The sequence below is a fragment of the Hyperolius riggenbachi genome, chromosome 6, assembly GCF_040937935.1.
Source record: "Hyperolius riggenbachi isolate aHypRig1 chromosome 6, aHypRig1.pri, whole genome shotgun sequence".
NCBI classification, from domain to species: domain Eukaryota; kingdom Metazoa; phylum Chordata; class Amphibia; order Anura; family Hyperoliidae; genus Hyperolius; species Hyperolius riggenbachi.
This window is the reverse complement of record NC_090651.1, coordinates 81,754,382-81,777,876: the sequence shown is the minus strand read 5'-3', so window position 1 is coordinate 81,777,876 and position 23,495 is coordinate 81,754,382. Positions and strand designations below refer to the sequence as shown.

The 23,495-nt window shown below is 45.7% G+C and overlaps 1 protein-coding gene across 1 annotated transcript; it reads left to right on the top strand.

The window, feature by feature from the left end:
- Nucleotides 1–18,062: 18,062 nt before the first annotated feature.
- On the top strand, nucleotides 18,063–18,497 carry TMEM275 (transmembrane protein 275). The gene has a single exon (XM_068242076.1). The coding sequence runs from the start codon at nucleotides 18,063–18,065 to the stop codon at nucleotides 18,495–18,497; it is 435 nt and encodes a 144-aa protein (XP_068098177.1).
- Nucleotides 18,498–23,495: the final 4,998 nt, after the last annotated feature.

The window sequence follows — 23,495 nt, the reverse complement described above, 5'->3', positions numbered from 1 at the left end:
CCAGGCCTCCCCTCCCTCCGTCTATAAATGTTAGCTAAATTTTAAATAAAGCCACCTCTCACCCCTTCTGTATGTATTTTGCACAACGTTTCTAGGTGATTTGTAGTAATATTTACCTCCTTGTACTAAATATAGGAGAGCAACCCCTCTGCAGTGTGCAGTTCTGGGTGACTTTTCATTTGGACAGTCTTCTCCCCCCTCCTGACAGTGGTGTGCAATATTATGGCAAAGTGTTTTGTCACCTAATTGTTCCTGGGATTTCGAGTGATGCTTCCCCAGCTACGCTGCCAGTTGATGGCGAGGGTGGGCGTGGGCGCCCCCTGCTGACTGCCGGTCGCACAGCTTCAGCACCACATGGATGTACAGCGCCGAAGTGAGCGAGCTGATCAGAGGCACTGGAGAGGCAGGAGGCTGAGTCCTGATAGCATCCTCCTGAAGGCTGGGCTATAGAGATAACATACACACGGAGGAGAGCCTCAGTGGTCCCTGGAGCCAGGGATGGGGTTCCGGGGTGCTGCTTCTACCCGGACATATCTCTCTGCTGGCTGGTAAGTCAATCAGAGGAATGAATCAGTTTCTGGGTGCTGCCTCTCCTATTCCTTTTATAGATGTAAGAAGAGACTCCATCACTGGGAAATGGGGGTGGTGTCTGCCCCCCACTATATGAGTGGGCAGCACGTACTGGGGTGTTACCATGCTCATGTATAGGGCACTGCCATCACTGGGATGGTGAATGAGGGTCAGTGTGATGGTTTCTGGCACAAAGAGGATGAAGGCATGCCACAGGGTAACGTTTTAATGAGAGGAGATTGTGTCTGCTACACTCCTACAGGTTGCATTGTGTCTGTTAACCCCTCTGTCTGTTCCATGGTAAAGGAAGGGTTAATGTTTATCCCTTGTAGGAGGTTACCATGGTAACAGCACATTCTAACTATGCCTGCACTTTGGCTTTATAGGGAACTAGCGAATTATTGCCTGTTGGGCAGGGACAGGCCAGAAAATCTACTAATTAGTAGATACTATACATCTGAAAGAAAGTGAAGGGGAATAATTTGTAGAAGTATATTGTGTAGACATTGGTGGTGACACATCAAGTAATAGGACTTGCAGCCCCAGAGGTGACAATAAGGACATTTGTGTATTATTTTTTGTAATTTTACAATATGAAGTTAGCATATGGTTCATTTTAGAGGAATTAGTGAAAATGTAATACCGGTATGTGTGTAATATGTGTAGCACAGATAGTGAGCAGGAGCAGTAGTATGTTGTCACTAATCTGTACATTCTGCTTTGTGCATAAAAAGACAGGTGTTAAGCTGCCCTACACTTCACAATATGCGGCTGCCGAGAGATCGATCGGTCACCTGTTCAAGAACTTTTTACCATTAGTTATTACTAGACAGGATTTTGGCACATAAACTGACATGACAATGGATTCTATGTTATCTATCAGATCTGTTCAGACATGTTCATTGTCAGTGTATCCGTGGTGGTAACGCAAACTCCCATCTCGCATGACTTTTCTGGACACCACATACGCTACATATGCCGACAGACACAATGAAAGTCTAAAGACAGACGTACATATGTTCTCACCCATGCTTTCCGTGCAAAGTGGACATGACAATGATATAAAAAAAAATCCACTCCAGACCCCTCCCAAACCCAGGGGTGCTGCTTGTCCCAAGCAAACAAGTGGCCGCTTGGGGCCACACCCACAGCAAGGGCCTCCCATACTTCCAAGGACGCCCTGTCTATAACATGTATGACCACCTCCCCATCACTCACACACAGACCTCAGATCATCAGTAACATGAACAGAACGGAAAGTGGCCCAGTGACCACTTTCCCTTCTGTTCATTTAGTCTAGAGAAAAGACGCCTTAGAGGAGATCTAATTAACATGTATAAATACATCAGAGGGCAATATAATAGCTTGGCGGATGAGCTTTTTGTCCCTAGGCCTTTTCAAAGGACTAGAGCAGTGTTTCTCAACATTTTATTGGTATGTACCCCTTTCAAAACCATATACTCACGAAGTACCCCCTAGCATAGTAAACATTATCACAAGTACCCCTTGACAAATATATATTTAATCGTAGTACATTATAATTGGTTTTAAACCATTTCCAAGCTTTTACTATTGCTTATAATTAGCTAATATACTAACTTGGCTTTGTTCAAATAAGAATTATCATTTTCTAAAACTCTAAATTTGTTATTCTTGGTTAAGTATATCAAGCCCGAGTACCCCCTGGAACCCTCAGAAGTACCCCCTGGGGTACGCGTACCACACGTTGAGAAACTATGGACTAGAGGACATGATCTGCGCATGGAGGAAAAAAGTTTTAGCCATTTATTTAGGAAAGGGTTCTTTACAGTAAGAGTGATTAAGATGTGGAATGCATTGCCACAGGAAGTAGTTATGGCAAACTCTATACCTGCATTTAAAGGGGGCTTAGATAGTTTCCTTGCGTTGAAAGACATCCATGGCTACAATTACTAGGTAATGCCTAATGATGTTGAGCCAGGGATTTTTTTCTGATTGCCATCTGGAGTCGGGAAGGAATTATTCCCTTTTGGGGCTAATTGGACCATGCCTTGTAAGGGTTTTTTCACCTTCCTCTGGATCAACAGGATATGTGAGGGAGCAGGCTGGAGTTGTACTTTGTACTGGTTGAACTCGATGGACGTATGTCTTTTTTCAACCAAAATAACTATGTAACTATGTAACTTCAGTCACGGATGTGATGTCACTGCTAATTTCCTGCATTTGAAGTGTGCTGCCGAACTCCTCTCTTCCAGTTGCTGCTGATCTGCAGGTCAGTGAGTGTTAGGGATTGGGGGAGGGGCAGCAGGAAGGATACCCCCACTGAAACTAATGCCCTATATAGGGTATGGGGGGGGGGGGGGACAACACTTTTGGCTACCTATACTGTGCTTGCCTATCTTTACTAGGGGGTGCACCTTTTACTACCTACCTAAACTGGCACGCTACCTATTTTTTTTTAGTTTTTTTTTTTTTTTATTGCTACCTATTATTACGGGAGCCTCTGACTTTTGTCTCTCTTTCTGACTCTTACTTTCTATTGTCAAAATGAATGCTACAAAGGGCACAAATCATGCATGGAGGGACACCGCTGATCTTAGATCGGATCTTAGATCTTGCCAATCTGGACTTAAAGTGACACTGAAGCAAAAAAATACTATACAATGAATTGTATGTGTAGTACTGATAATCAATAGAACATTAGTAGCAAAGAAAATAGTCTCATATTTTTATTTTTGGTTAATATAGTTTTTTTTTTTTATAATATTGCATCATTCTGTATTATTTGCAGTTTACACACTACACTCAGCATTTTAAATTATTTCACAGAGCTTCGCTAATGACTTGTAGTAAAACCTTAAACAAAAAAGAAACAGTGAGAGACAGTGAGATAAAAGCTTCAGAAGACAGAGCTCTCTGTGACTTTGCAAGTCTCAGAGAAGCTCTTTTGCATAGATAACAACTGAAGTTTCTTAACTCTTCCTGTTCTGGAAACAATATGAGACTCATATCTGTGCTGCTAATGTTCTATTTCTTAGCTGTACTACACATACAAATCATTATATCATAAGTTTATTTTCACTTCAGATTCTCAGACTCTAGTGGGCTGTCTTTTAGTTCTTGGAAAATGTAATGCTTTTCTTAAAGAGTGTATTTAGCATACTTACCTTCATTTTGTTTAAAAATGCTGACTTATAGTAACTACTTGCCGACTGCTCCACGCCAATTGGCATGAGCAGTGCGGCAGCCCCAGGACCACTACACACCGATCGGCGTGAACAGTTTTCTATGGGCCTAGCAGAAGATTGCGTGCACGACGCGCGCGCATCTCCTGCTGGGGGGGGGGCGGAGCTCCGCCCCGACTTCAGACTCCAAGCGGTGGTCGCCTCTCAGGAGACTGTTAGACGCCGAAACTGCTGTCTAATAGGGTAGTACAGTGCTGCGATCTAAGGCAGCGCTGTACTGGGGACAGCCGTGTGACACGGCTGCCCCCCTGGGTGACACAGAAGCGATCAGCGGTGAAGCCTATCACAGCCGATCGCAGTGATTGGCTGACTGGGGGAGGGAGGGAAAACATTTAAAGAAATATGTTTTTTTATTTAAAAAATAATAATAAAAATATTTACATTAAAAAAATAAACATGGGGGAGCGATCAGACCCCACCAACAGAGAGCTCTGTTGGTGGGGGGAAAAGGGGTGGGGTAATTACTTGTGTGCTGTGTTGTGCGGCCCTGCAGCTTTGCCTTAAAGCTGCAGTGACCCAATTAAGTAAAAATGGCCTAGTCACTAGGGGGGTTTAACACCGCGGTCCTCAAGTGGTTAAACACCTTCATCACTGCCTCATGCGAAGCACGTATATATATGTCCACATACCCATCTTTCATTAAATTGCAATTGCATTAAATTGCAACTAATCACTTTTGGGATTAACTGCTGATAGTTCTAATCTCCTCACATAAAAAAAACAGCTGTGAAGTGCTGAAGTAGAAATACTGCACTCTAGTGGTGGGATGTCACTTCGCAGCACACAAAATCAAAGTGCATTGTAGGAGATGTAGTTTGTGGGCAAAGGGTGCTTTAACGTAAACATAATGCATTGTTAAAATAAGAAATGTATACTTACCTAAGAATCTTAGGTAAGTATACATTTCTTATTTTAACAATGCATTATGTTTAGCGGGAAGCCTCTGGATCCTCCAGAGGCTAGAAGCTTCCCATGTCCTCCTAGAGACCACTACCACTGCCTGGGTTTCTGAAATACTGTATTGGTTTGGATTTAAGAGTTTTGATAGCCTCCGTAGAAGCGATAGAGTGCGCGATACACCCGTCAGGCGTTTTCACCCATCAGCCGCCATCATCTATTGTGACACCTTTTCTTTCACTGGTATGTTCACTTTTTATTCAGTATGGACTATGCGTTTTTACACATCATGTAACAGCAAGTTTTGAATAATAAACAAGTGTTTTGCAGCATCTTCCACCTCTTATGACATGTTGCAATCTCATGTACGCTAGAGCACGCTACGCACACTTACCAACAGAGGAAGCACACTTAATTCACCCTTGCTTGGCTAATCGTCTCACTGTACACTGTAGTGCCAACCTGCTGCCATTTCTTCAAATACATTCTAAAAGATTGCGGCTACGCTCCCCTTTGTGCACGAGTGCAACTGTACTGCTCCTGCCCGAGTACAGCTGCACCTCTGCAGTAGCACAGTGTAGCTTACAGCCCAGGCATGGTTGTACTCAGGCACAGTACAGCCATGCTCATACACTGCAGGGAGCAAGCTCTACCTAGGAAAGTATCTATTGTTTTTTCTTTTTTGCTTCGGGTACACTTAAAATTAGCATAGGCCTTATTTGAGACAATCATGCACATTTGAATGTCTTAGGGAGCCACATAAAATGGCGAGTCGGGAGTTTGTAAAGATTCTTTCAATTTATTACTACACTGGACTTTAGAAGAGGCAGTGGGGGTGGTATGTCTCTAGGGATGTGGACAGTCGAAGTGGTGTAAGTTTCTAGGGGTGTGGACAGTGGGGGTGGTATGTCTCTAGGGATGTGAACAGTCGAAGTGGTGTATGTTTCTAGGGGTGTGGACAGTGGGGGTGGTATGTCTCTAGGAGTGTGGACAGTGGGGTGGTATGTCTCTAGAGGTGTGGAGAGTGAGTGGTGTGCGTCTCTAGAAGTGTAGACAGTGGGGGTGGTATGTCTCTAGGGATGTGGACAGTAAGTGGTGTATGTCTCTAGGAGTGTGGACAGTGGGGTGGTATGTCTCTAGGGATGTGGACAGTGGCGGTGGTATGTCTCTAGGAATGTGGACAGTGGGGGTGGTATGTCTCTAGGCGTGTGGACAGTGGAGGTGGTATGTTTCTAGGGGTGTGGACAGTGGGGGTGGTATGTCTCTAGAGACGTGGACAGTGGAAGTGGTGTAAGTTTCTAGGGGTGTGGACAGTGGGGGTGGTATGTCTCTAGGGGTGTGGACAGTGGGGGTGGTATGTCTCTAGGGGTGTGTGGGCAGTGGGGGTGGTATGTCTCTAGGGGTGTGGACAGTGGGGGTGGTAAGTCTCTAGGGGTGTGGAGAGTGAGTGGTGTGCGTCTCTAGGAGTGTAGACAGTGGGGGTGGTATGTCTCTAGGGATGTGGACAGTAAGTGGTGTATGTCTCTAGGAGTGTAGACAGTGGGGTGGTATGTCTCTAGAGATGTGGACAGTAAGTGGTGTGCGTCTCATACACTGCAGGGAGCAAGCTCTACCTAGGAAAGTATCTATTTATTTTTCTTTTTTGCTTTGGGTACACTTAAAATTAGCATAGGCCTTATTTGAGACAATCATGCACATTTGAACGTCTCGGGGGCCACATAAAACGGTGAGTCAGGAGTTTGTAAAGATTCTTTCAATTTATTACTTCACTGGACTTTAGAAGAGACAGTGGGGGTGGTATGTCTCTAGGGGTGTGGACAGTGGGGGTGGTATGTCTCTAGGGATGTGGACAGTGGGGGTAGTATGTCTCTAGGGATGTGGACAGTGGGGGTGGTATGTCTCTAGGCGTGTGGACAATGGGGGTGGTATGTCTCTAGGCGTGTGGACAATGGGGGTGGTATGTCTCTAGGGGTGTGGACAGTGGGGGTGGTATGTCTCTAGGCATGTGGACAGTGGGGGTGGGATGTCTCTAGGGGTGTGGACAGTGGGGGTGGTATGTCTCTAGGGACGTGGACAGTGGAAGTGTTGTAAGTTTCTAGGGGTGTGGACAGTGGGGTATGTCTCTAGGGATGTGGAGAGTCAGAAGTTTGTAAAGATTCTTTCAATTTATTACTTCACTGGACTTTAGAAGAGACAGTGGGGGTGGTATGTCTCTAGGGATGTGGACAGTCAAAGTGGTGCAGTTTCTAGGGGTGTGGACAGTGGGGGTGGCATGTCTCTAGGGATGTGGACAGTGGGGGTGGTATGTCTCTAGGCATGTGGACAGTGGGGGTGGGATGTCTCTAGGGGTGTGGACAGTGGGGGTGGTATGTCTCTAGGGGCGTGGACAGTGGAAGTGTTGTAAGTTTCTAGGGGTGTGGACAGTGGGGGTGGTATGTCTCTAGGGGTGTGGACAGTGGGGGTGGTATGTCTCTAGGGGTGTGTGGGCAGTGGGGGTGGTATGTCTCTAGGGGTGTGGACAGTGGGGGTGGTAAGTCTCTAGGGGTGTGGAGAGTGAGTGGTGTGCGTCTCTAGGAGTGTAGACAGTGGGGGTGGTATGTCTCTAGGGATGTGGACAGTAAGTGGTGTATGTCTCTAGGAGTGTAGACAGTGGGGTGGTATGTCTCTAGAGATGTGGACAGTAAGTGGTGTGCGTCTCATACACTGCAGGGAGCAAGCTCTACCTAGGAAAGTATCTATTTATTTTTCTTTTTTGCTTTGGGTACACTTAAAATTAGCATAGGCCTTATTTGAGACAATCATGCACATTTGAACGTCTCGGGGGCCACATAAAACGGTGAGTCAGGAGTTTGTAAAGATTCTTTCAATTTATTACTTCACTGGACTTTAGAAGAGACAGTGGGGGTGGTATGTCTCTAGGGGTGTGGACAGTGGGGGTGGTATGTCTCTAGGGATGTGGACAGTGGGGGTAGTATGTCTCTAGGGATGTGGACAGTGGGGGTGGTATGTCTCTAGGCGTGTGGACAATGGGGGTGGTATGTCTCTAGGCGTGTGGACAATGGGGGTGGTATGTCTCTAGGGGTGTGGACAGTGGGGGTGGTATGTCTCTAGGCATGTGGACAGTGGGGGTGGGATGTCTCTAGGGGTGTGGACAGTGGGGGTGGTATGTCTCTAGGGACGTGGACAGTGGAAGTGTTGTAAGTTTCTAGGGGTGTGGACAGTGGGGTATGTCTCTAGGGATGTGGAGAGTCAGAAGTTTGTAAAGATTCTTTCAATTTATTACTTCACTGGACTTTAGAAGAGACAGTGGGGGTGGTATGTCTCTAGGGATGTGGACAGTCAAAGTGGTGCAAGTTTCTAGGGGTGTGGACAGTGGGGGTGGCATGTCTCTAGGGATGTGGACAGTGGGGGTGGTATGTCTCTAGGCATGTGGACAGTGGGGGTGGGATGTCTCTAGGGGTGTGGACAGTGGGGGTGGTATGTCTCTAGGGGCGTGGACAGTGGAAGTGTTGTAAGTTTCTAGGGGTGTGGACAGTGGGGGTGGTATGTCTCTAGGGGTGTGGACAGTGAGGTATGTCTCTAGGGATGTGGAGAGTGAGTGATGTGCATCTCTAGGAGTGTAGACAGTGGGGTGGTATGTCTCTAGGGATGTGGACAGTGAGTGGTGTAAGTCTGTAGGAATGTAGACAGTGGTGGGGTAGGTCTTTAGGGATGCCGACATTGGGGGTGGTATATCTCTAGAGGTGTGGACAGTGGGGGTGGTGTAAGTCTCTGACATCATATGCAACCTGCCAGTAGGTCCCAACTGCTCAGTTCAGGTTTAACCACTTGCCGACCGCGCACTCATAACGCGCGTCGGCAAAGTGGCAGCTGCAGGATCGGCGACGCAGATGCTGCAGGCTAATTAATTAGGAAACACGTGCTAGCAGCTGCTTCCTGTCAATTCACGGCGGGGGGCTCCGTGAATAGCCTGCGGGCCGCCGATCGCAGCTCACAGGCTAAATGTAAACACAAGCGGAAATAATCCGCTTTGTTTACATTTTTACAACGCTGCTAACAGTAGCAGGGTTGTACTAGATCAGCGATCCCCGGCCAATCAACGGCCGGGGATCGCTGTCACATAGCAGGCAGGAGCCTGTTAGAGGCTGCACAGGACAGATCTGTTCCTGTGCAGCCTCCGATCTCCGGGGCAGGGAGGGAGAAGAGGGAGAGGGGGAATCCTGCGGTGGAGGGGGCTTTGAGGTGCCCCCCCCCGCCAGCCACACGCAGGCAGGAGCGATCAGACCCCCCCAGCACATCATCCCCCTAGTGGGGAAAAAAGGGGGGCGATCTGGTCGCTCTGCCTGGTATTTGATCTGTGCTGGGGGCTGTAGAGCCCACCCAGTACAGATCTTAGAAATCAGTGCTGGTCCTTAAGGGGGGGTAAAGGCTGGGTCCTCAAATGGTTAAAAAGGTATTATAGATAGATGCATACTAACATTTTCTTCTTCAAATATTACTAGTAGTATTGGTAGTTCTAAGCTTAAATGTGAAATATTACATATTAATTATACAGCAAGAAAATGAGAGCACTGCAGCTCTGTTTACGTTGATGTTAGAGAGAGTGCCTCCAGGTAGTGCCGAGCTTTCTCGTTAGAAAACCTACCATGCTGAGTGACCAGACTACCAGGGCTGTACCATGTTAAATATTAATTCATGAAATAGAAAAAATCCAGTACAATGTTAGAGGGAATTTCCAGTTTTGGTCAGAGAAACTGTGCTTTCAGTTTGCCTGCATACATTACAAGGCATTTATGGAAATATAAAAACAAAATCATTCCACAATAGAATATCTTATCTGGTTGAAGGTTCAAATGGAAATTGCAATTAAAAAAAAAAAAAAGTTTTAAAGGATACCTTAGCGGTCACAGATTTTAAACACAGGGGGAGCAGGCATGTGCAGGAAGCGGTCCTCATGCCCACTGCTTCCCCATTCTCCTCCATCCCCTCCGTTCTCTTCTAAAGGTCTGACAAATTTATTTCCTGGTCTGTAAGGTCGGTGACAAGTAGAGATGGCCCGAACGGTTCGCCTGCGAACGGTTCCAGGTGAACTTTCAGTGGTTCGAAGGCGAACTTTTGCGGAAGTTCGGTTCGCGGAAGTTCGGTTCGCCCCCATAGTGCGCCATTAGGGTCAACTTTGACCCTCTACATCACAGTCAGCAGGCACATTGTCTCTTGGAGCCACTCCTCCCCTTATAAAAGGCAGGCAGCGCTGGCTTTTACACTCACTCGTGTGCCTGCAGTAATTAGTGAAGGGACAGCTGCTGGCAGACTCTCATAGGGAAAGATTAGTTAGGCTCTTGTAGGCTTCTTAGCTTGCTCCTGACTGATTGTTATTGCTAAAATAGCACCCCTCAACAGCTCTTTTGAGAGCTAATGTTCTCCTGATGTGTTTTTTTTGTTTTTGTGTTGCCCACTGACACTGCATTATACAGCCCTATCTGTTGCAGCTGGACCTTGGTAATTGTTATTACTGTGCCAGCCAGGCCCTGCCTAACTATCTATACTGGGACACCTACCTATGCCTACCTAACTACTGGGGCACCTACTTACCTATACGGGGACACCTACTTATGCCTACATACCTACCTATACTAGAGCACATACCTATGCCTACCTACCTATACTGGGACTCCTACCTATGCCTACCTACCTATACTGGGACTCCTACCTATGCCTAGCTAACTACTGGGGCACCTACCTATGTCTACCTACCTATACTGGGACACCTACCTATGCCTACCTACCTATACTGGGACTCCTACCTATGCCTACCTACCGATACTGGGACACCTACCTATGCCTACCTACCTATACTGGGACTCCTACCTATGCCTAGCTAACTACTGGGGCACCTACCTATGCCTATCTACCTATACTGGGACACCTACCTATGCCTATCTACCTATAGAGGCACAGCTACCTATGCCTACCTACCTATACTGGGACTCCTTCCTATGGCGACCTACCTATACTGGGACACCTACCTATGCCTAGCTAACTAATGGGGCACCTACCTATGCCTATCTAAGTATACTGGGACACCTACCTATGCCTATCTACCTATACTGGGACACCTACCTATGCCTATCTACCTATACTAGGACACCTACCTATGCCTAGCTAACTACTGGGGCACCTACCTATGCCTACCTACCTATACTGGGACTCCTACCTATGCCTAGCTAACTACTGGGGCACCTACCTATGCCTACAACTAAATACAAGAAGAAAATAAGGTTGTTGCTTCATTGTGGACAGACCAAATTTGATCAGCTGGACAGTCACTGTTGTTCTATCATTGAGCTACCACAGCCCGACGACCATATGGGCTTGAACACCGCCATGGCCTGCACTCTCGCCATGGTGCGCACCAGTCCAGCACGGCCGTCACTACACAAACAGCTGTTTGCGGTGCGTTACACAGTGAGTTTGGTGTGTCAGTGTGAAGCAGTTATCTAATTACACTACCTGATTGATGTATACACGTGCAAGATGTTTTAAAGCACTTTAGTCTTACAATTTATTATTCAATGTGATTTCTGCCCTTAAAACGCTGCTCTGTGTCAAATCCAGATTTTTCCCCGGGACTTTTGGCGTGTATCCCACTCCGCCATGCCCCCCTCCAGGTGTTAGACCCCTTGAAACATCTTTTCCATCACTTTTGTGGCCAGCATAAATGTTTCTAGTTTACAAAGTTCGCATCCCCATTGAAGTCTATTGCGGTTCGCGAAAGTTCACGCAAACCGAACCTTTTGCGGAAGTTCGCGAACCTAAAATTAGAGGTTCGGGCCATCTCTAGTGACTAGTGCGCAGGTGTGTCCTTGACCGTGCACCCATGTCTGGGAGCATTCTGCGCTTGTGCACTTCGTAGTTATGATATAAAGCGCTCCTTGCCGCGGGACCTTTAGAAGAGAACAGAGGGGCTGGAGGAGAATGGGGGGAGCGGGGGGAGGGGGGGCATGAGGACCCCTTCTTGCCTGCTCATCCTGTTTTTAAAATTTGTGACCACCAAGGTATCCTATAAGAAGACTATAAGAAGAAGTCAAGGACTCATCTATTTTTTTATGCAGATTTGTAACAAAAGTGAAATTCACCTTTTATTAAAATTTACCAAAAATCACAATGTATTCCCCTTTAAAGAGAAACTTTTTTGTTTTGTTTTGTTAATATGATGTAACATGTGCTGCTTTACAGAAGCTATTCTGTTGACTGAATGTTAATAAGTGACCATTTCACTTCAGCCTGCCAAAACGTCATATAGCCTATGCCAAAGGGTTCAAATACGTTTCTGTGTTACCGTGGCAACAGTAGTTTTGTTGCACAGAAAATTCTCAGTTATTTGCTTCAGCATTAGGGCACTTGCAAAGGGAGGCCACTCTTTAGGGATCCCCGCTCTGGAACTGGCTGATGTACGACAACGAGTATGTAAATGGAAGGTAAGTATCTAAATGTTCACATAGCAAACCTCTCAGGATAGTCAAGGACGACTATCCTGAAAACATCGGCAGTTAAAATCTGACAGAACCAATGGCTAGTCCATCTCCTCATGGGGGATTCTCAGGGTTTTCTCTGTTTTCAACAGCATTTCCTGAACAGCAGTTGCAAAGTCTAACTGACAAAATAGTGTGCAAGTGAATAGGGAGGCCGGCTGGTATCTTACCATTTTGGCAGTTAAACTACTGATCAGGAATTGCTGTTGAAAACAAAGAAAACCCTGAGAATCCACCATGAGGAGATGGACTGGCCCAAAACCTGTCAGTTCTGTCAGATTTTAACTGCCTACTTTTTTCGCAATACTGGTCCTATAAATGTTTTATTAATACTCTATGGTTAGGTAGTATGGACCTTCGAATGTGAAATTTCTGTTTAGCAAGTAAGATCCATTCACAGCTGGTCAGACATGCGCCTCACTTTCATCCCTCCTCCTCCTCCCCCCTCCATAGCAACAGAACGCATCCTCCTCACTCCTCTCTGCAGAAGCGCTGTACAGTCTATCTCCTCGCGGCTCCAGTCCCTGCAAGTCATGTGACCTGCATCAGGTGCCGCAAGGAGCTAGACTGCTCAGCATGGCTGATGTATGATGCTACAATAATGGATTATGTCTGCTTGATGGGGCGCCCCCAGCCATTTGCAAGTTACCTGGCCTCATCGCAGGAACCACCTATTCTCCCAGCAGCCCCTCCATTGCAAGTTACCTGGCCTCAAAGCAAGATCCACCGAAACTCCGAGCAACCAGCAGCATTGCAAAGTTCCTGGCCTCAACACAGGACCCCTTGATACTCCCAGCAATCCCCATCATTGCAAGGTATCTGGCCTCAAAGCAAGAGCCACCAAATACTCCCAGCAGAACTCACCATTGCACGGTATCTAGCAGATCAGTACTCCTAACCAACAATGCAGGTGATCACTGTGGCACAGGTGCAAGAGCAGTGAAAGTGGACTTCTAGTCAAATAAAGTGCAGCAGAACTTTCTTTTCCTATAATTCACTTTAGGCTGGATCCACACTATAAGCGTTTTTCTGAGCGGTTTGTGATTGATTAGCATTTTCTGAGCACTTTTTAAAAATACAGGTTTGCGCGCATAAAAGTAAAGGTTTGCGCGCATTAACTTCCCCGTTCACGCACTAAAATAAGGGTTAGCGTGTGAACCGGGAAACTTAATGCGAGCAAACCTTTACTTTTATTTTACCTGTACGCACGCTAACCCACGCGCTAAGCATATCATGCCTGTGATATCATTTATTACGGCTTTGTGAATCGAGCCCATAGTGTGGATCCGGCCTTACCCTATTAGGGAGTGTGGATGTAAAGCTGTTGTCTCCCTTTGGCAGAGTTCACACTTATCATTGCAAACAACTGAACTTTTTTGGCTTTAAATTCTCATTTGTATGCAAATTTTTGCATGTGTTATTTTTACCGCAGCTAATAAAAGTCAATGGGAATTTGCATGTGATGTACAAAATTCATGATACCTGCAAAAATGCAAAAGCAATTTCGCAAACTTTAGCAGAAGTGGGATTCTCCATTGATTTTCATTAGTTTTACGGTGACGGTGTTTTCGCACATTCACAATTGGCATGCAAATTTTAACAAGTGTAAGCCCTGGGTCAGTGTTTTTCTATGCTGCCGTTCCATGCTTTTTGGGTATTCTTCACCTTGTAGAGGATAAGGAGGTATTCCTATAGCCCTCTCCCTCCTCTTGTGCTCATGACGCGGCTATGACACTGTTCCTCCAAAGGGCAAGCAATAGAAAAAGGTGCGCATGTTCATAATACCAACAGTGCCATTTCCTGCAGATCACAAAAATCAGAGGGTGTACAATATGACAACTAAAGAAAAATCCAAACAGGTCTGAGTCAAAGTTGTGGAGAAAATCAGGGTTGGGTTGTAATATTGCAAGTTTTCGCAAGACGCTGCATGATCTGAGCACATTGCAATTTCGAGTGCTTTTATCCCCTTTTGAAAACATGGATAAAATGAGTCTGAGACGTGCTAGCCACTTCACGGGTACTTGAACTCACATCCAATCATGTTTTATCTTCCAGACCCTCCCAGAGTCATCTGTTCAGTAAATGCATCCAGTGTGTCTGAACATAGTGTACCAATTTCACCCGTCCATTGCTGGAGGTGAATTACAGAGACAACAGGCCGATAAGGCCGCAGCATTAGAATATTATGATTATTATGTATAATGTCTACAGTGAACAACTGCAATTACATTCTATTCAGTTTTCTGGGTTGAAGTGTTTCCTCTATATTCATCAAGCGCACAGCATGATTTACCCAGAGCTGAAATCATACTATTCTGTCACTAAGCAGTTAGCATTTCATCAGACATAACTTCTTTATAAATAATTGGCAAAGGAAGTATCAAGTCCTTGAGGTAAAAAGAAGGGCCTGTGGTGAATGTACAATGTACAGTGCAGTGTATTCATGCCGGGTGCTGGTGGATATCATTCATGTGAGGAGAAGATAGCACAGAGGGCAAGCAAGGAAAAATTGAAAAGTGAATATATGTTTTAGTCTTGAATTATTCATGATCTGCATGACGGGAATGTGGTGTGGGCATGTCTTAATTAATCATCATAATCCTCTTTGCAGGGGCATACCTAGGGCACAGCAATGTGTCACATACCCCCGGCACAATGTCTGCCATATTGCCAAGGTCGCAGCTTTCACCTCTGTGACTAGGTGGGACAGGGCCGCCATCAGTAATTTTTGGGCCCCATACTGGGCAAACCTACTGGAGGTAGCTTTACTTTATTCACTGACTAAGGTAACTCTTGAATGAGCCTCCCAGCACCTCTCATTACATTAATGATGTCCATGTGTGGCACTGTTTGCTGGGCTCTAGAGTAAAGTAATTTGCATAATTATGTATCATAAGTCTCAGTTATCTCAAAGTTATTTGCACCTCAATTATAATCCCTACTAACTTATGTGGACCGTGGCACATGTAGAGGTAGGCTTCCTCCATTGACATCATATCTTGAACTGGGAAGGACCTGAACTCCCTAAATAAATGCTCTCAGATGTTCAGCCTATTGAAAAACCTATATCAGATCCAGCTGTAACCCAAGAGACATACTAAAGTATAGAGGAGTCCCTTGGTTTTCTCACGCTCCCATCCATTGTGCCACTGTGTCCCTTCAAAAGCTGGTCAACTGAGCAATTCATGGGCTACTGTACATGCGCTGCCCGGGATGCACATGCGCAATAGCCCACTACTGGCTATTTTTTGGAGGTGCACAACAGAGCGAACCGGGAGGAGACCTGTAAAGCTACAGAGGTTGGAAGAAGCCCCAGGTAAGTAATATCGAGTTTTTTCACCAATCTAGGTACACTTTAATTACCAAAACATTGGGTGGATGGGGCCTATGCTGGCTCCTATTATGAATGAAAATCTGGAGCAGTCATATAGCTTATCAAATCTTTTCAATGTGATGATTATTATAGACCCTTCAACAGAGATTGATGGTTGATCAGTTCCACTTGCTTTTCTCTATTCTCAGTACCAGGCAAATAAATCCCAACAGTCTTCTGGGAAGCATGAATTGAGTTAGCCAGTGAGACCAGCGCTTATGGCAGCTGCGGAAGGGTTAATCCTGGGGGGGGGGGGGAGAAGTGAATGTGTCTTATCCTGCGTGTTTGATTCATTTCACGCCATGACTCACTGTTTGTTTGGAGAAGTGTCATCGGTGTAATCCATTTTGCTCAGATGAAGCGATTAACCATCTGTAATCGCGCATTTCTCTAGTCAGTCAGTGCAGGTGCTCCATTCAGTGACAGCATCGTTCACTTATCTTTATGCTTCCGAAAGCACAATGTTTATGTCTACGTTTGGGGAGAATGATCTCTGGCATAACTGAGAATTGGAGGATAAAAGCACTGCTACAAACAGATATCGATATATCTTATTTTAATTTCCTAACCACAAAAAGAAGATTTTGCCTTGTTGTCTCAGCCAAAACTTTTGCAGCTAAAAAGCTTGTTTTAATCACAGCCCAGCGAAGGAGTTAAAGGATACCCGAAGTGACATGTGACATGATGAGATAGACATGTGTATGTACAATGCCAAACACGCAAATAACTATTCTGTGTTCCTTTATTCTATCTCTGTCTGAAAGAGTTAAATAGTTTTTTCTTTCTCTGTCTGAAAGAGTTAAATATCAGGTATGTAAGTGGCTGACTCAGTCCTGACTCAGACAGGAAGTGACTACAGTGTGACCCTCACTGATAAGAAATTCCCCTTTTTATCTCTTTTTTGCTCTCAGAAGCCATTTTCTGCTAGGAAAGTGTTTTATAGTTGAAATTTCTTATCAGTGAGGGTCACACTGTAGTCACTTCCTGTCTGAGTCAGGACTGAGTCCGCCACTTGCATACCTTATATTTAACTCTTTCAGGCAGAGAAAGAACAAAAGGAACACAGCATAGCTATTTGTGTGCTAGGCACTGTACATACACATGTCTATCACATCATGTCACATGGCACTTCGGGTATCCTTTAACAACAAGCTAGGCAAAACGTTATCATTCCGCTGAGGTTGCGGGGGGGGGGGGGGGGGGATTGTTGGGTAGGTACAAGCAGAGCTGTTTGAGAAGATTGCAGCTCTGGAAGTCTGTGGTACAAGCAGAGGAGTGATTATAGGGGGGGTTGCCTTATATGGGCTGCGGAGAGCCCCGACCTTTCTTTTCCACACAATACAGGGGGCCACCCGACCAGAGCTGGTGTTGTAGTGGCCTCACTTGCACAATCGCATCCATTCCATTTCCTTCTACTAAACGGAACATTTATAAAGGCAATGTGAATGCGACCTAACACTCCTCCCATCCAATGCCAAAAACAATCATTTTGTGTGGCCTCTTACTTGCTATATACTGTAATCTGGCCTTCCTGACGGCTGGTGTTAATGAAAAGTGCCCTTTCAGAGCAACAACAGTTCTATAGCCTTTTACGTTGTGCATCCCCAAAATTGACCTCCTTACACCTCAGAGCCGTTTTTAGCCTTTTGGTCACCCCAGGTAAGAAGTCCTGTGTCACCTGCCCTTAATGCCCCCCCAAAAGACAACAAGAAACACACTAATGAATAAGAATATAAACCATGTGCCATATAAGGTAGATGGAATACAGGGAGTTCCCGAAATACAAACAACACAGCAGTCATGTCGCATTTCGTTGCACATCCCCTTCCTGCACTCCCCAGCTCAGTGTGTAAATGCAGAGTATATTGCAGCAGAAGCTGTGCTCTCACCTCTGCGCCAAAGTCCAGTGCTGTGCTTCTGTCTATCCGCTCGGCCTAGTGCCTGGTATCTCCTACTGCATGTAGGAGAGTGAGATGCCAGCACTAGAGGGAGCAGGAGACAGACAGGATGGTTGCACAGGCACATCGCTGGACTCTGGCGGGGAGGTGAGTGCACAGCTTCTGCTGCGTTGGGAGCTCAGGAGGGGGATGGGGACAGAAGGAGGCACATGGGGCAGAAGGAGAGTCAGGGGTCAGAAGGAGTCAGAGATGGAACATTAAGAGGTACAAAAGGGGAAAAGAATGATGAACAGGGGGCCAGAGGCATGCATGAGGGAAATTCACATGTTTTATTATATGATCTCTGATATTATCACCTGATGCTTGTATAGCTGGATAAAGTATATTTCTCTTATTCTTTTTGCAGGGCCTGGCATAAATTAGCATAGAAAAGGAACTGTTATAACAGAAGGCAATGATGTTTACAGACAAAAGCAACTCCTCAGTGGCGCATAAACCTGCGCAAAAAAAGACCCGCCCCCACGGGCTGCCCTCTCCAGCGTTGTGCTGCGCCTGTGGTCTCTGCATCATGCTCGCTGGGATAAACATCACTCTGGTTGGTGCCTTTGCTTTTGGGACATTTCTGCCTATGAATAACCCTCCCATTATTATCGGACCCATCCTGCTGGTTGTGGCGTTTGCGTTCTTCGGGGCCTGCTGCATCTGTAGCCGGAGACCTCCTGCGCATGGCGCCAGGAAGTGCAAGCCGGGATCCAACATTGGCTTCATCAAGCCAGGAAATGCGGCCTTTGAAATTGAGACCAGCGAGCACACGATTCAGGATACGACTGCAGTCCAGCTCAGTCCCACCAACTCCCCCGTGTCATCACGAAAGTCCTCCCCTGTGCACGATAATGCAAAGATGTGTAAACTTTTTACTATGGAGGCCAATGGGCCAGCTGCTAAGTTTACTTCAGGCGGAGAGTCTGTGCAGCTTAACCTGCCAAGAGACCCTGTCACTTAGAGCCACAGGCCTCTAGAGAGGAAGATCTTTTACAGCTACCTTTGCTGCAGCAAGAGTCCGACTCCCAATACAGCTGCAGGGAGAGCAATGGAAGGTGAAGTGATGATGTGGTGACTTTCGCGTCACTTAAATGAGGTGTTGGTGATCCAGCCGGCAGAAAAGGGGGATTATTACAGCCTGACCTAGGTCTCTGTTTGCCAATCTGACGTTTGATGGTGTCTGGTGTGTAGGGTTGCCATTCTTTGTCTAAATACAACATTCGGATGAGCCAATCAGAATCATTCAAAGAGAAGTCATGTTTGCCCAGACATTTAATGCCAGTGCACATCTTCAGCCAGGTACTCAAACTATTTCTATCTGCAGAATGCAGATACCTGGACTCATAAATTGCCATGGAATCTCCGGCACTCATTTGAAGAAGTTCCTGTTAGAATAGAGCAGCCTTTCTCAACCTTTTTACCTTGGAGGAACCCTTCAAATCATTTTCCAATATCAGGGAACCCCTGCATTAGCGGAGGGAGGGAGAGGAAATTTATTTTATAGTGGGGATTGGTCATTAAAAGTGGGTGAGGTCAAACACTATTATTGTCATAGCCCTCATTCCATGTTTCTCCTTTACAGAGCACCCATTTCATGCCCTCCACGGTTACATTCCCCAATATAGTTACCCAGGGTTAGTGTTTTCTCTCTTTCCTCTTAATCTGCTGTACGCACATGCTTAGTTCTGGCATCCCACATGCCACATTTTATTCATCACCAATGTAATGTGCTGTAACAGTCCCGTGAAGAGGACATCAAGAAGCTAGGAACATAATTTTGAAACTTTTTCAACCTGCCAACTGAGGAAACTTACCAGGAAGGGCAAAAATGCCAGGGAACCCCTGCAAGGTCCTCAAAGAACAGTGGGGGTTTCAGGGAACCCTGGTTGAGAAGGACTGGAATGGTGTTGGAACATTTTCTAGAAAAATGGAAGTTTTCTTTTTAGTATAACTAAGTCCTATATCACAGAGAATCTTCACACAAGCAGATCCAATCAGAAAATAGCCAATACAGAATAAAGAGCTTGTAGACAGAATCGCTCTAGGAAAACAGACTTTGGTACTATTTGTAAGCTTTTTATCTGATGTTTTGCTACAATGGGCACCAAGATTGGGGACATTTGTGGGGCAATTTCTAGACAAGAACTGGTAGTTGGGGTATTATATGCAGTGCAGAAACTGTAGCATTTTTGTGTATAAAGTTTTGTCTTCTGTTAAGAAAAGAACATGCTGTATAAGTGTCAGTAGCGCCTGTCTTAGTTTGTGATAAGGTTTGTTGCATGACAGAAGTAATTATTCAGTTCCACCATGTTGTACTATTGGTGAAAGGTAAAAAAAAAATTGTCACTGTAAATATAAAAGCAATATTTTTACATGTTGTGGTTCAGAAAATTCCTAAAGAAAAGAATGTTATTTCCTTCTACTGGGCAAATAAGAGCAACGTGAGATTGCTTACCTATGCATGTGTGTTCCACCAGAATAAGGCTAGCCATACACTGGTTGATGTGGCTAACAGATAGAGCCCTCTAAGATCCTAATCTGATAAGATCTATCTGGTTGAATCAGGGGCATATTTAGAGTGGTGCAGGCATGGCTTTTGCCATGGGTGCCACAGCACTATGGGCGCCTTGCCTACTCGTGTGTTGCACCCCTGTACTTCCTCAACACTCAGACCTCAGTTCAGATTCATTCTTTTTCTGGAGAACATAGCTTCTTAATTTATGTATGTAGTGCTCACTTGGCTAAGTGTTAGAAAAGAGGGCAGAGGGGGAATAAGAAAATATATTTCTAAAAAAAGGAAATTCAGCAATATCCCAAGCCAAAAAACATAGCCAACCATAAACATGCATGTGAGAAAGAATGCTGGTTTTAGAGGGGAAGGGTGCTTCGGGGGGGGGGGGGGGTGTTGCAATTTCAGTGTTTGCCTGAGGCTCTATATTACCCAGATCCCCCTGGATTGAATCCCTCCACAGCTGAGCACTGCCTACCAGGCCCCCCCGAGGTCTCTCCTATTTAATGTATTCCCCCTGCTCCCAGGGCTGTGCAGAGTATAGGCAGCGGTGGTTATACTCCCCTGTCCACCGGCTTGAGTCTTCTCTCCATGGCCATCAGCTGTTCCTCCATGTCTCTTGTCTCCTGAGGCGCCTATGTCCCATGACAAAAATAGAGGCTGAACACTAGAGGCACGGCGCACCTAGCTTATGTGACCATGTCCATCATGTCTAGTGTTTTGGTACTAGCGTCTGTCAAAGGATACAGGCCGCCCCTGGGAGAAAAGACAGAGAGGAGCAATGGAGAGAAAACACACGCTGGCGGACAGGTAAGTGTAAACCTCACTGCTAATACTGCAAGTCTGTCATCCTAGTATTGAATGCCACTACCCTAACCCACCGGCATGATCGACTAATATCGATTGTGGACGAAAAATGAACGATGGGGCATTGTTTGCCGCATTGAACCTGATGGATATTGACAGGAAAATTAATAAGTGTATAGTCACTGTAGATGTATATTGCTAGGCACTTGATAGTGTCATTATATATATATATATATATATTACAAGCCTGCTGACAATGAAGCCCGATAACGTGTGAAGGCTATTTCTGTACAGATGACAAAACTCCCCACTCCGTCACAGTGCTCAGTTATCCCGACTAGTTGCTATGGTTACTTATTACACCACCTGGAATTCCTGATATCGTACGATGTGAGGAAACACCATCCATTTATAGCTCCGGCTGCAGTACAAATATGGTGTGAAGTATAGAATAAAAGGCAAACAGTGTAGCATAAATCTGACACTCAAAACCTATTTACAGCAGCGATTACACAGCGTTCGCTTCAGAAACAGGCTTGTCCCAATAAAACGTGCTTCACAATACAAGTCTAATTCTGCAAAGTTGTGTGGGAGGTAAGTCACCCACAGTTCTAACCTTTAAATTATTTTTAAAGAATCTGGGCTGCTCCCCCCCCCCTCTCCTCATGCTTGTATGGCGAGCTTTAGATATTTTTTGCCTCACTCAGGTGCAGTGCTGATCATCAGGATTCCGGATTTTTTACGCTATCCGATTCGGATTCCGGATTAAAAAAAAAATCCGGCTAGCTATCTGCGGATATTTGGCCGCATAACCCGAATATCCGCGGATATTGCGGGTATCCGGATCTGAAATACTGTAACTAAGGAGATGATGTCCTGGAGCCAATCAGAGGGCCTCCAGCAGAAGCCCTAGCAACCAATCACAGAGGGGAACCCTGAGCAGCCCCACCTGACCTCATTGAGCCAATCAGAGGGCTCCCAGCCTAAACCCTTGCACCCAATCACAGAAAGGAACACTGGTGGCCAGCCCTCCTGTATATAAGGAGGGCTGCCATGATGAGACATATCGTCTTAGCTTGCTGAATGCTCACTGAGAGACATGCTCCAGTGCTGGGGGCCTAGAAGGGCTGTACACAGTTATAAACCTAAAGCTGTTCAGTGATTAACCCCTTCACTACTATCACTACACTATTGTTAAATCGTTAATTAGCTTGATTGATGTCATAGTGTGACAGTCAGAGTGTGTGCTCCAGTGCTGCTGGGCCTAGTATCAAGGGCTGTACACAGTGATAAGCTGTTCAGTGATTAACCTCTTCACTACTATCACTACACTATTGTTAAATCGTTAATTAGCTTGATTGATGTCATTGTATGACAGTCAGAGTGTGTGCTCCAGTGCTGCTGGCCTAGCAGTGATAAACCAAAAGCTGTTCAGTGATTAACCCCTTCACCATCACTACACTATTGTTAAATCTTTAATTAGCTTGATGTCATTTGTGTGACAGAGTGTGTGCTGCAGGCAGCTGCTATGTGTCTGTGTGTGTGCTGTGCACAGACCAGGCCAGCTGCTGCCTGCTGGCCAGCTATTAGCCTTAGGTATAGGTTAGGTTAGGGTTTAGGGGATAGGATTACTGTGTTATTGTGTAGTTAGTACTGTAGTACTGCAGTCAGTGCTAGTATTTGTTAGAGTAGTAGTACTACTGTGTTAGCTTTAAACAGAACTGCTGTGCTGTGAGCAGTGCCAGTGTGACAGTTAGTGTGTACTAGTGTCTTCTCCTCTGCTGTCTGACTGTCACTCAGCACTTGCCACGTGTCACTTGCCATGTGTCACCTGCCAAGTGTCACGTGTGGCACTTGCACGCGTCACGTGTCAAGTGACACGTGGCAATGCCAAGTGCCACGTGACATGTGCCAAGTGCCACGTGCTAAGTGCCAATTGCCACGTGCCACTTCCGGCATGCTCCTGGCTCAAGTTACACCTGCTGCTGCTGCATTGCCCTGCTCCTGCTGCTTGTGCAGCTCCCACCACCAGGCCAGGGTGCCACAGGCCACTGATACCACCTATATTTAACCTAAAACACAATTGCTGCGTAATTTTTTGGAGGTATCTTGGCTGAAAACTGCCATGTCCCAGTTGTGCGGTTGGACTTTGGAAACAACGGGCTTGAATCACAAAAGAGTACTAACTGTTAGCACAGCCGTATTCGCATGAATTTTCGCGCAAAATGATTACGTTTTCGCGCGCAAACGCGAATTTTCGCACGAAATTGATATTGTTTTCACATGAAAATTCATGTTTGCGCGCAAAAACGTTATCGTTTCGCGCGAAAATTCACGATCGCGCGCAATGCGAAAATTCATGCGAAAAACGACTGTGCTAACAGTTAGCACTCGATCACGAATTTTCGCGCGAAATGATAACGTTTTCGCATGCAAACGCGAATTTTCATGTAAAAACGATATCGATTTTGTGCGAAAATTCGCGTTTGCGCGCGAAAATGTTATCGTTTTGCGAGCGCGCGCGATGTGAAAATTCGCGTGAAAACGGCCGTGCTAACAGTTAGCACTTTTTGTGAATCAAGCCCCATGTGGGCTGCACGACCGCTGTCTTGAACCTAGTCCTGATGTTAATTGACAGCCACT